The sequence below is a fragment of the Anopheles stephensi genome, chromosome X, assembly GCF_013141755.1.
Source record: "Anopheles stephensi strain Indian chromosome X, UCI_ANSTEP_V1.0, whole genome shotgun sequence".
Lineage (NCBI taxonomy): Eukaryota > Metazoa > Arthropoda > Insecta > Diptera > Culicidae > Anopheles > Anopheles stephensi.
Genome location: NC_050201.1, coordinates 760510 through 772575, shown reverse-complemented (window position 1 = coordinate 772575; position 12066 = coordinate 760510). Strand labels below are relative to the sequence as shown.

Below are 12066 nucleotides of genomic sequence, written 5' to 3'. Positions count from 1 at the left end.
GTAGCGCACTATTTGTAATCGTGATGTGGTAGACCTGCGAGAATGCATTCGAAATTTACCGTTTAAAATGACCGTTTGCGCGTGAAGCCAGCTGGTCTTGGGAGGATCGTAGCGGTGTGTTTTAAACCCAGAAACAAACGGGGATGTGTTATTTAGATTTTTATCAGTATTTTATTAGCTGCTTGGCAATATATATTGATAAATTTTGTATTGTTTTTTTTTCGTGTGCTTGTTCCGGTGCGTTATAGGCGTGAATGTGTGTGAGCCCCGATTGTTATTTACATCCCACCAAACCTTTATTTTCCTGTCCGGTTTTCACCGGTGTTTCGGTGGAATTTTGTCATCGTATTTAGAGAAAAATGTGAAAGAGAGTTATATACAAACCTGCAAACAGAAAACACCTGGACGGTTGGCATTGTTTTGTTCGTTGATGTTTATTCACATAATGTTCATCATAAAAACATAATCTTAGCGTCACAATAACATTAATCGGCTTCAGAAGGCGTTCCGAAGGCCCGAAACATAAGCAAATAAGATTCTTATAAGAATTTTCCCTACACCATGGCCAGCTGGCACACCGTGGAAGAAGACAAACACAAACCCAATATGTATGTGCACGCATTTGACAGATCGAGCTGTCAACGGGTGTGGGCAATCGCGATGGTACGTAAACATTGAAAACCATTTGCCAATCCAGAACAACCCCCAGATAAGTGCCCCAACCAACACGGGGAAAATGGAAAAAGGATTCTAGACGCATTTCCCACCTTTGTGTAAGTATTTCTGTTTTTGTTTTGTGTGAGCTTTGCTTCGGCGGCTAGAGAAATCCGAGTACGGCGAGTGTGCTGGATTTGATTTTGGAATCCCCTTGCCTGGAAATCGTATCATTCTTCTTCCCGAACCTGCTTTCGATCGCCATAAAATGGCCAGAAAACTAATCCCATGTTTGTACCATTGTAGGTGTGTCAGATTCACTTAGCCAACTACTGCCCCTGTTCAACGCCCGTGCCGGGAAGAGCCGTATCCAAATAGCAGCAAGAATGTTCACAGAGCTAGTGATGAACCGGATCCGGCAACTTCTGCTAGCAATCGTCGGTGTGCTGAAGCGTGCGATGTGTTGCTTTTCACGCCGCCGGAAACTGTCGGCCAGTGAGTGCGAGGTGCTCAATACGGTCAGCGTCGACCGCTATCCGGGTGGCGGGCGTGGTGCCGGCGGGCAAGGTAAGAACGTGCCGGAGAAGGACTGGAACTCGTGGGACGATTCGCCGAAAACGGTCGAAGAACACATCGAGCGGTACCGGGAAACGCTCGCGCAACCACCGTCCCCGAGCGAACCGCAGCCGGAAGTGGACTATTTTCAGGATATGGCGCCACAGATCTCCTCGCAGCCGAAAATCTGTATCGCCAACGAGACGGAACCGCCGAGCGATTTTAGCCGTTTGGTGGCCAAAATTGACATTCCTGTTGTGGTGAGTTGAGAGCGAGTGAATGCAGCATTGTTTTTTTTTCAGCTCGATTGTTACACCCAAACATTTTTCTTCTTCCCTTGAACCTCCGTATAGAACGAACTAGAAGACTGGAACGAAGGTGATAGGAACGGATGGGACGATGCGGACGAAACCACCACGAAACAGTTGATACGGGAAACGCGCAAAGAGTTGCGGGCCCAGCGGCACCAGAACCGGCACCAGCCCGAATCGTCCTACGCATGATCCTGTATGTAGTAGGAAGTCAGTGTTTAGGTTACAGCTGCTTGCGGACGGACGAGAGAAGTGTACAGAGAGAGAACTAATCTTCTAATGTTTTACAGTATGTTTTCGGTTCATTCAACAACAAGTGTATCCATCTTTTAAAACAATAAGCGGTTTTGATAAGGAATTCTTCGCTTAACGTCCGTTTGCTAGGACCTGGCGGCCATATTGCTTACTAGACATGTTGATAGCACATAGACGGATAGTCGAAGTCCTTGCTACTGGAGAATGGTTCTGATCAGACGGACCGCTCTAAATCAATTTACCAATCGTTCAATTGTTTAAATAATGGAGACACCCTTGTTTTATGTGCCGAATGACACTGTATATGTGTATTGGCAAACTGAAACACACATCCTCATCTTTCTGGAACGTTTCTCTGCGTGTTTAGGCATCGAGTGGTTTGCGCCTGATACTGTGAACTGTTTTTAAAATTTAAGAAGCACGCTTTGGATAGGTGGATTGGTGGGGGCTGGGTAGACTGCCGAGATAGGTGGGATTTTATTAAAATAGTCAACCTCGTCACCTCGTCCCCGGTTGGGGTCCTCGAGAGATCCAAAGAGATCACGGTCCTCAGAAGGTTCTTAATTTGATGTCCTTTGTTTTCCGGGCCAGGTATGCATTTGAGGGAAAACGGATGCGATTTCACACGTTTTGTTCAATGGTTTGAAAAGAGGAAACAAAGAACCAACCAAACAGTCAGTCCTAAGGGTTCCAATACCATCAAAGGTATTATTATCCCCCCCCAAAAAAAAAAAGAAAAAAAGCCAGGCCTCCCTCCAACTCACTAACTGGGTTTCCAGTGCCGGGTTGTTGAGATTCCGGACATCCGTTTTTGGTTTTGTATTAAGAAAAAACCCCGCTAATGGAAGAAAAAAGGACAATTAATGTGTAAATTTAAATGTAATAATATCTAAGAAACAAAAATGCAAATGCAAATCAAATTATAATGAAAGAAGAACCGAAGCCCGTGTCATAGTCTTTGTTTGTTGTTGTTGTTTTTTTTTGTTAAAATTATCCACTATTTTTTTCTTTGCAATGTTTCATTAAAAATGTGTATCCAATACAATATATTACTCGTAATGTTCGTTAATTGAATCAGCAAACCTACAACCACACACACATGCGATCTCTGTTTTTGTTTTGCCTTCGTTCTGCTTTGCCATTTGCTGATACAAAATCTGTGCGTTCACACACACGCGCGCGCACACACACACACACATGCACAAATACATGCACATTAAGACCGTACGGCAATTAATTGATCGATTCAATTATTCCACACCGGGGCAAACAAAAAAATCTGTGCCCAACGCACTGAGAGATGTGATTTTCCACGAACAATGCGGCTTCTATGTTTTCCTCTTATGCTACTCTACGGTTGTGTATGTGCGTATGTGTGTGCGTGTGGGTCAAGTGCATCAAGGACCTGTGGTTCTTTGTGAATGGCGTTCTCTGTGTAACATGTTTGCTGATGGCACTGGAAGAGGCGCCATCTTTGTTTTTGTTCTAATAGATAACAATTATATGAAAGTGTGGTTTTTTTTATAAACCTAAAACCAATTTTGTGTATTAACGAAACAGTGATAGAATTTGTTTTAGGAAAGCTCAAACAATCCTGTGCAAGTAACATTCCATTTTTTCCTACTAACGCTTCCTAACTCCTCTCCACGGCTGTGCAGTTCAAATCCGGTGTAAAGAGGAAAGTAGTACGAACGAGTTAACGTAATAACGCACAACCAAACAGATCCTATGTGTAAACAGATGCGTTGCGGACCATTTCAACCGTACAGAGGTTTTCGAGGGTACAATGGACGTGTTTATCGAAGCATTGATTAGTCGTCTCAACAAGGACTTTCTTCGCCGAGATTCGATCTCTGTGAGCAGTCAGCATCTGACGAATCTCTTCTCCTTTAAAAATCACACCTGCTTCGCTTCGAAACCTCACCGGTAGAATCGGGTAGTTTTGAATCGAAGTGAGCTTGATTTTCAAATATGGACGAGGATCCATTCAATTGATCGATCCTTGGCCAAACGACGTCGGTCCTGAGGGTAATTCATTCATTCAGAGTGATATTTTCCATCCATCATAATTTGGAGCGAAAACTCACCAAATGCGTCAACTGTATCCTCGGAAAACTCCTACATCTACTACCGTGGTTGCTTCTCCTGTGGTTTCGGCTGCCCAATGTTGTTTTGCTATTCAATTTTCCACATTTTATACTATTTAAGTTAACTTGCACGGGATATCGTATTTATCGTGTGCATTTTTCTTCTGCATTGTTTTTATCTTCATGTTACTCAATCCTCACATCTCATCATCGCCTAGCGGATTTCGATTTGGGGTTTTGGTTTTTGTTAGTTACTTGCCTTTAACGGTTTAACATAGTTGTTACACGCAAACGCTCGTGTGCTAACACCGTCGGCTTCGTGGTTACTTGTGTTACAAAGCACGTCTTCTTTGTTTTGCTTATTATTTACTAAATTATTGTGAATAGTATATCACGGTTTACCTTTTTTTGTTGTTGTATGTGTGTGTTTTGCTTCCGTTTTGCACTGTGTTTTGTGAGTATTTTGTGCTGAAAGTATTCTTACTTTCTTTTGTTTGCTCTTGTGGTTTTTCCTTCTTTTTTGTTTTTTTTTATCGTTTCTTGGTTTGTTTATCTTTAGAGATTCTTTTTTCTTTCTCACCTATTCACGCAATTTACGATGAAAAAAGTAGTACGTGTTTAATGCGTGCCTGTTGGTGGAAATTCTGTCGCTGCTTGCTTTGCTACTTCTCGATTGGCAAATTACGTTACGATTTGTTACACTGTGTTACGCTTTGTTACGCTTTGTTACGTTTTATTGTTTTTTTTTTGTTGTTGTTTTGGAGTGATTGGCATTATCAATAGAGGGGTGTGTGTGTGTCGTTTTCGATTTTTTGTTCACCCTGCTATTTGTTGTTTCTGTTTACGGTCATAGAAAAACATTCATGTAGTACATTAACCCTAGGATTTTGTTCCGCAGAACTGGTACTGCCTTTCCCTTCGCATCTGCTCCCCCACAGGTTAACTACTCCCTTCTCCCTCCCACCCTCCCCCCTCCCCATTTCGTCTACCCACGTCCACGGTTTCCATTCACTATTTTGCTGTAGTTACAACGTAATGCATTGCTATTATAGGGTCCTATGTTTATATTATAATTTGCTGTTCGTATAAGGGTTTTTGGTTGATGTATACGTTAATACGCGCATGAGTGTAATTTGCTTGATGCTGTTATACGATTGTTGAGTGGGTTGGTTTTTTTGAGCATGTGTGTGTGTTTTTGCTGTTCTTTTTGTTGGTTGTTAAATCTATTTCTGAGTGTGTCTGTGCTCGTAGGCTTCAATGTTTTATTTTTTTATTTTGTTTGCTTTGCTCGTTTTATTTTCGTTTTCATTACGATAATACTATGCTTGCCTTTTCGCACATAAACGTTAGTTTGAAATGCTAGTTGTGATGTATAGACGTTAATAAAATACTCGTTTTGTTTCGCCTGGGTTTCGCTTCTCCCGTCGATTGTTGCATTTTGGGTTTTTTTGTTTCGTTTGTTTAGTTAATAGGAAGATTTATGCGATACACACAGGACAGTTAACTTACAAATTGTGTTTTTGTTGTTGTTTGTGTGTTATTTGCTTGCTTTTGTTTCGTTTTGTTTTTGCTTTCTTGTGTTCAATAGATACAATTGCTTATAGTTTAGATAGTTCAACTGAGAGGATAGTGACTTCGTTTTTTTTTCTTTTTTTTCGCCCTCCTACCCCTCGTTCTACTAATTTGAACAACTCGTGAATAACTATACAAAGAAAATGGAAGTAAAAATCCAACTATCCTTTGCTCTTTTACTTGGTGTTCTTCAGTTCATGAAGCAGGTGCCTCCATGTTTACATTCCTGTTGACCCGAGTTGAATCTCATCGAAGGACATACTGACTTGATCGACCAAGAAAATGATCCCTTGTTGGCGGTTAAATGTTGGGACAGTGAAATAGTAAGTTTATGCGGAGACCTAGCGATTTGGTCAACTTCGTGCTCCAACTCCAATATCCGACAGGTTTACTTGGTATCTAGCCAGTCATCATCTATCTAGCCAGTCATAGTCTAGGTATCATCTCTCAGTCAAGGACTATGATTATTCATATTCAAAGTCAAGGAAACCAATTATGGTAAGGCAAGACCACTTGAGGTTGAATGTCAAAGAAGAAGGACTTAACCGGTTGTCAAAGTTAAGTCCTACTTCCGAAAAGTAGGATCTCTCAGTCAAGGAATAGGGTTATTTATATATCAACTCATTCATATATTCATTCATATATTCATTCATATATTCAATCATTCATATATTCAACGTCAAGGAGACCCGCGATGGTAGGCCAAGACCGCTTGAGTTTGAATGCCAAAAAAGAAGGAATTAACCGGCTGTCCTAATTCCGGAATGTTCTGAGATGTCAGTTATTTCCCTAAAGGACCCTAAAGGGCTATATCAAGAATCGCACATTGTTACAAACATGGAGACACCTGTTTACTGATCTGAGCAACAAACTGCATTAACTGCCGCAAACTAAGCTCGAGCTTATTTTCGTTATGTGATACCAAAAACACACGCACAGTTGTCGTGCCTTAAGTGAAACAACAATCACACACACGCATAGCCTAAATAGTCTTGTTGAGCTTGTTTGTTTGCTTCTGCTTTTTTTTTGTTTATGTTCTGTTTGCTTCTCCTCGCGTGTGTTATTATTATCCAAATGATTTGTTTTAAATGTGACGACAATTCGTTTCGTTTTCGTTTTGTTTTGTTTGTAGAAATTGCAGTTGACTAGTTTTTTTTTCTTTACTCGCTCATCCGTCTAATGCTCGACCATCCTTTAGAGTACTTTGCGCAAGACAAACAAAAACATTCTACATATATTGCCTTTTGAGTTAACGAGATCTCCCTGACAATGTCCTTACTTCCTTTACTCTTGCGCCTCGTCTCTTCTTCAGATTCTCCTACTCATCCTCCCGCTCCCTCTTCACTTCTCGTGACTCATTCCATTTTCTTCATTAGTGATATCTGTTGCTGTATTTTTGCTATACATCACCTCACTGTACTCGCCCAAACCTTGGCTGGGTCCTTTGACATGTCAACGAATAGTTAATATTGAGCTACTTAAAGATTATTCGATATAAAAAAATTAACAGTCAACGACCTTTTTGTTTTTCTTGTTTTTGGCAAATTTTGCTTCCTTCACTTCCTTCACTTCCTCTCACTACCCCCCAACACCCGTTTACCCTTTCACCTCGTTCTTCTACATTTCCCGGCATGTATGAGATTTCATCCATCCTTTATCCTTCTACGTATTACTGTTTTACTGTGTATGTGTGTATGTTGGCGTGTTTAGGAGAGTCTTGCGCGCCCCAACTCCCCTATAAGTTAACTTCCTTCTTACCCAAGCAGGTGCCCGTTACGCGTTACGATGAGGTTAAAGAGCAGCTAGCGTGTGTGTATGTGTCTGTGTATGAGTTAGTGTGAGTGTGTCCTGTTGCAAATACCCGCATTACCGCATTTTTTGTTTTGCTTCTATTGCTGTTGCTGTCGGGATTGTTTTGTTTGCTTCGCTTGTATACCGGAAACGAATTGTTTGATGTTTTCTGTTTACTTGGAGTGGTGCGTAGTTCAAACCTCTTCAAGGATTGCTCTTCAATTTGACGTTAAGCAACGGTTTAGGCAGAGGCAGCGAAACCGTCTAGTCGGTGATGGCAGTGATCATCACGCTAGTGGCGGTTTTATTGCAAAACAAGTAGTGTGTGTCCTGTGTGTGTGTATATTTCTAGTTTTGTTCATTGCTTGAATAATATTCTCACTGTTTTGTAAGTTAAGTGCAACTGGGCAACTTGGTTTGTTTTGTGTCCTCCACGTCGTAGTGGCGGAAGTGGCTTTTGCTCCAGAAGTTTGGTAGAGTAGAGTTTGGTTTTGTGGCGTGGGGTTTGCTAATCGGGTACGTTGCAGGGAACCTGTCTTGGGAACTCATCCTCCGCAGAAGGATAACGGGCTACACAAGAACCATACTTACGGTTTCACCTTCTCAGGACACTACATCCGGTTTTCGACAGGCTTTTGTTGTTGTGGCGTATGATCTCTTGTACCCGTATGCTCAGGAGTTGTATATATTTTTTGTGGAGTGGTTTCTCAATTAGCTCGGGACATGTTGGGCGTCCCCGTTTGCTTGCTGTGGGGCTTTATTTGCCACGGTAGATCTCGATGATACGATCCTGGTCGACGTACTCGAAGATGTGCGGCGCATCCATCAGTATGCCAACCGTACCGGCAGTGGTGACGATGAAGAAGATGTACAGCTGCAACCGATCGATCACCATCGCGACGTACTTCCAATCTTCTCGTGTCTGGAAAAAAGGAGAGAGAGAGAGAGAGAGAGAGAGAGAGAGAAAGAGAGAGATACACAACTATTATTAGTAGTTGATGGAGAGTACTACATCTTTACGATCTTCTAGATCTGATATCCATAGAACAGATGTTGTACAGGGACTTTTTTTTTATTCATAAAGAACAGCCTGGCCGTATTGCTGTTGTACAGGGACTTCAAGGATACAGATCATTCGTAATCCTAGGGACCAAGAACTTTTTAAGATATAATTTTTGTGATTGATAAGTGATGAGAGAGGTATTGTAGAGCACAGGTTCTACAGGACCATGGAGACTGATTGATCATTGACGATAACCAAGGTGGAGAAATGGTCTTGACAGAGTAGACCTGCATCATCCATCGCGACACATTCACTCACCTGAATGTAAAGATCTTCGTTGCGCAGATGTTCGGCAATAAATTCGACCGCTTCCGTTGCCTTGCTCGCCTCCGGTGACAGCAGTATCGAGTCGGAGCTTTCGCTCTCCCGGCGGCAGCTGTCCGCCCCGATACCGAGATCACCACTGTTCAACTTCCGGTTCATCTTGCAGTTCGGATGATGCAGATCAGACAGCTCCATCACCTCCATCTTCGATTGCTTCGCACCAAGCGCACTGATGTGTTTCGGTATCTCGGCCGGCGAACCATACGATGGATGGGTGTGCGGTTGGGGCGGCACACTCATACCCGGCATCTCCATCATCCAGCGGAGGCGCGTTTTGCGCGGACGTTTCATCAGCAGCATCGCCGGTAGATAGTGCAGAAATACGGACCGTATCCACATTGGCATTCGGTGTGTACGGGGTCCTCGGAAGTTCCAGTTGATGATGATCACGGTCACGAGAATGGAGACGGTGTTCATGATGAAGGTGAACAGCAGATACTTGGCAATCAGTGGCAGCACCAGCGAGGTGGGCGGTAAAATCTTCGACACCAGCAACAAGAACACAACCAGTGACAGGAGAATACTGATGCCGAGCGTTACCTTCTCGCCGGCTTCAGCCGGTAGGTAGAAGACCAGGACGCAGAGGAACGAAATCAGCACCGTCGGAAGGATCAAGTTGACCGTGTAGAAGAGAGTCTTGCGCCGGATGATGATGTAGAACGTGATGTCCGTTTCGGTTGGGTTGCCCTCGTACACGTTGAGGTAGGCGGGCACTTCGATGATGTCCCACGTTCCCGACTTCCAGTAGTCAGACAGATCGACGAAGTTTTTGTTGTTGTACAGGGCGAGCGATACTTGATCGCCGTTGAACGTCCATGAGCCGAACTTCATGATGCAGGTTTGCTGATCGAACGGGAAGTACGTGACGTCGATCGTGCACGAGCTTTGATAGATGGCGGGCGGTACCCACAGGACCTCACCGTTCGGGTAGATCAGTACGTTTGATTTGTAGCGCACCTCGTAATTACCGTCAGCACTAAAGATGGCGAGATCGTGATAGAAAGGAATCGAAAAAAAAAGACAAGATTAACTGTGGGTTACACAGCAGAAGCTAAGCTGATAGAAGAACAGGCAAGACCTACTTATTGAACAGCACGATATCCGGCTTCCACACTTTATCTGGAGGTAACCGCAGTACACCGATACCACCGTAATCCGCTTCGTCCCACTGTAGCTGGTAGTCGCTCCACACCAACCGTAACCACACGTTGGATTTCATGATTTGATTCTTCTCGTTCTGTTGGACAAGAGTTGGGAATTGAATGGTGAAGAATTAGCGTTAGCGGCTGGGAAGACTATGAGCATTGAGCACTACGTACCACGTTGATCAACTGTACGAAAGCGAGTCCAAACCGTACATCCACCTTCTGTGTCATGTTCTGAACCGGACGAATGAGCTTGTTGTATCCACGGAACAGGTCCCGCACCAGCCGTTCCTCATCTTCTGAACAAGATCCTAGTCGTGCGGAATGTATATTTGCGGAAGAAACATGAGTGAACGTCTAGTAACATCCCTCCGTTGAGGACTTCTTACACAACATATATCACACGAAGACCTCTTTGTTGTTTTGTCGTGTGAGCTACTTACCCGATCCGAAGTACTGTTGCAGTGCCAACAGCACTGACAGGATCAGCACACTCGGACGCATCTTTGCTTATCCGCTTCTATTACCCGTTTGTTCCGATGTATGCCGCGTCACGAGGGCCAACGCCTCACGCACGCGGTTCCGTTGTTGAACCCAGCCCAGCTTCGGGCTCCAACCCTGTCACACCCACCGGATCCGTATATATGTGTGTGCGTGTGTGTACTTCCAAGAAAACTCCGTTCCACACTGTGTAACTACTTTTGCACTTTCTTCTCGCACACGTGAATGAAATCCTATTTCTTCACGAGCGACTACCTCTACTTCTGTTGGTGTGATGTCTGAAGACTACTGTTGACGGCGACCGATGACTATAAATTGCTTATTTTACTGAGCAGTAAGGTTACTACATCACCGAATCTTCGTACCAGGTATTACGAAGCATACACCTCCTTGGCTGTATAGGTGTGTGTAAGTGTGTGTGTTGGAGAGAGATAGAGAGAGAGAGACAGACAACAGTGGTACGGTTGTGCAGGAAGGATGGGTTGCGCTGGCAGACTAGCCGAAAAAGCCAAACACACCACGAGGAGGAAACGCCTTCCTGCCGCTGCTGCTGTCAGTAAGGGAAGCAAGGGGGTTGGGGGAGAAAGGCACCGAAGCCTGTGTGATTTTGCACAGTTAGCTGGACGACATGATGGACAGGTGGGTATCACACCATTGAGAGCACGCAGCAACTTGCGTGCGTGCACACAGCCACACGCACGCCCACCGTTTGTTCACGAACCGTCACGCACCACGAAACCACCGGGACACTCCTTTATCTGAGGTCGAATCTGTGACACTACCACAACACCTACACAGCGGATTCCGACTCCACAGAGCTTCACTGCGTCGGTGTGTGTGTGCCTGTCTGTTTGTGTATGTGCCTCCTTTTGCGAGAGTCCTCGTGACTCGTGACTACTCTGCCGCCTATATTTGTTGTGTATGGTTTGGATGACAGAGAAAAGAACGATACATTTAAGCAAAAGGCGTAAGTTGCTGCGGACATGATTTATCGATTTTCTGGTGTGCACGCCGATGCGCTGGTATGGGTGGTTCGGCGTGGAAAAAAGGATTTGTCGCTTGCTGCACGTGTCTGATGCTGAGGCGCGAGCGAGAGAGCGCTTGTCAGCGGTATGGGGGAGGGTAGGGAGACGAGGGGAAGGACGCGGGAGGATGCCTGCACTAACTTACCCACGGGTGGTTTGTGTGTCGTCGCAGTCGTCCTCGGCTGGCTGCTGGCGATGATGGGGTAAGGCTACACCGTACGGCAGAGCTGCTGCCGCTGTTGCTGATAACAACGCAAGCTGCTGACTGCTGACCGTACCGTGGAAGATCGATGCCGCCTTTCGAACTTCGGCAGACATCGTGGTCCGTCCGATAAGAGGGCGCGCACTCGTGGAGATGGGCGCATGTCAGTAGTCTCTGGTCTGAAGAGAGAGAGAGAGAGAGAGAGAGAGAGAGAGAGAGAGAGAGGGAAAGCGAATGAGAGATAGAGTCATTTTTCCCGAAGTACAAAAAGGATGTGGATTCTGCCGACTCGGTCGAATATCCCTCGCTATGCATCACCATGGACATGCGCGTCCTGTTGGATTCTTAGTACACGTTGTGCCTTAATCTCGCACGCTCTCGTTCTGTCGTGCTATATCTCTCTTACCTCTTCCTCTAAAAGCCGAACCTAGTGGCCTAGTCTTATCTGATCAAAAGGTTTTCCAGAGTGATTTTGTTTCTTTTTTTTTTCTTTGGCTCGGTTAGTTCTGCCAGCATCCTGTTGTACCCAACGTTCTCTCCCGCCCGATGTGTTCGATTCACCGATTTAAAATGGCCATCCT

At 44.6% G+C, this 12066-nt stretch overlaps 2 protein-coding genes across 2 annotated transcripts; one reads left to right on the top strand and one right to left on the bottom strand.

Annotated features, from left to right (window-relative positions):
- The first annotated feature begins 263 nt into the window (after positions 1–263).
- Positions 264–2822, top strand: LOC118517711 (receptor-binding cancer antigen expressed on SiSo cells). Its single transcript, XM_036064160.1, has 3 exons — positions 264–773; positions 961–1469; positions 1563–2822. The coding sequence occupies exons 2-3, from the start codon at positions 1041–1043 to the stop codon at positions 1710–1712; spliced, it is 579 nt and encodes a 192-aa protein (XP_035920053.1). The 5' UTR covers positions 264–773; positions 961–1040; the 3' UTR covers positions 1713–2822.
- Positions 2823–6062: 3240 nt separating this feature from the next.
- LOC118517656 (acetylcholine receptor subunit beta-like 1) lies at positions 6063–11584 on the bottom strand. Its single transcript, XM_036064008.1, has 6 exons — positions 11429–11584; positions 10201–11164; positions 9932–10068; positions 9695–9849; positions 8547–9588; positions 6063–8147 (listed from the first exon to the last, which is right to left on the bottom strand). Exons 2-6 carry the CDS (start codon positions 10259–10261, stop codon positions 7983–7985), a joined length of 1560 nt encoding a protein of 519 aa, XP_035919901.1. The 5' UTR covers positions 10262–11164; positions 11429–11584; the 3' UTR covers positions 6063–7982.
- Between the last annotated feature and the right edge of the window lie 482 nt (positions 11585–12066).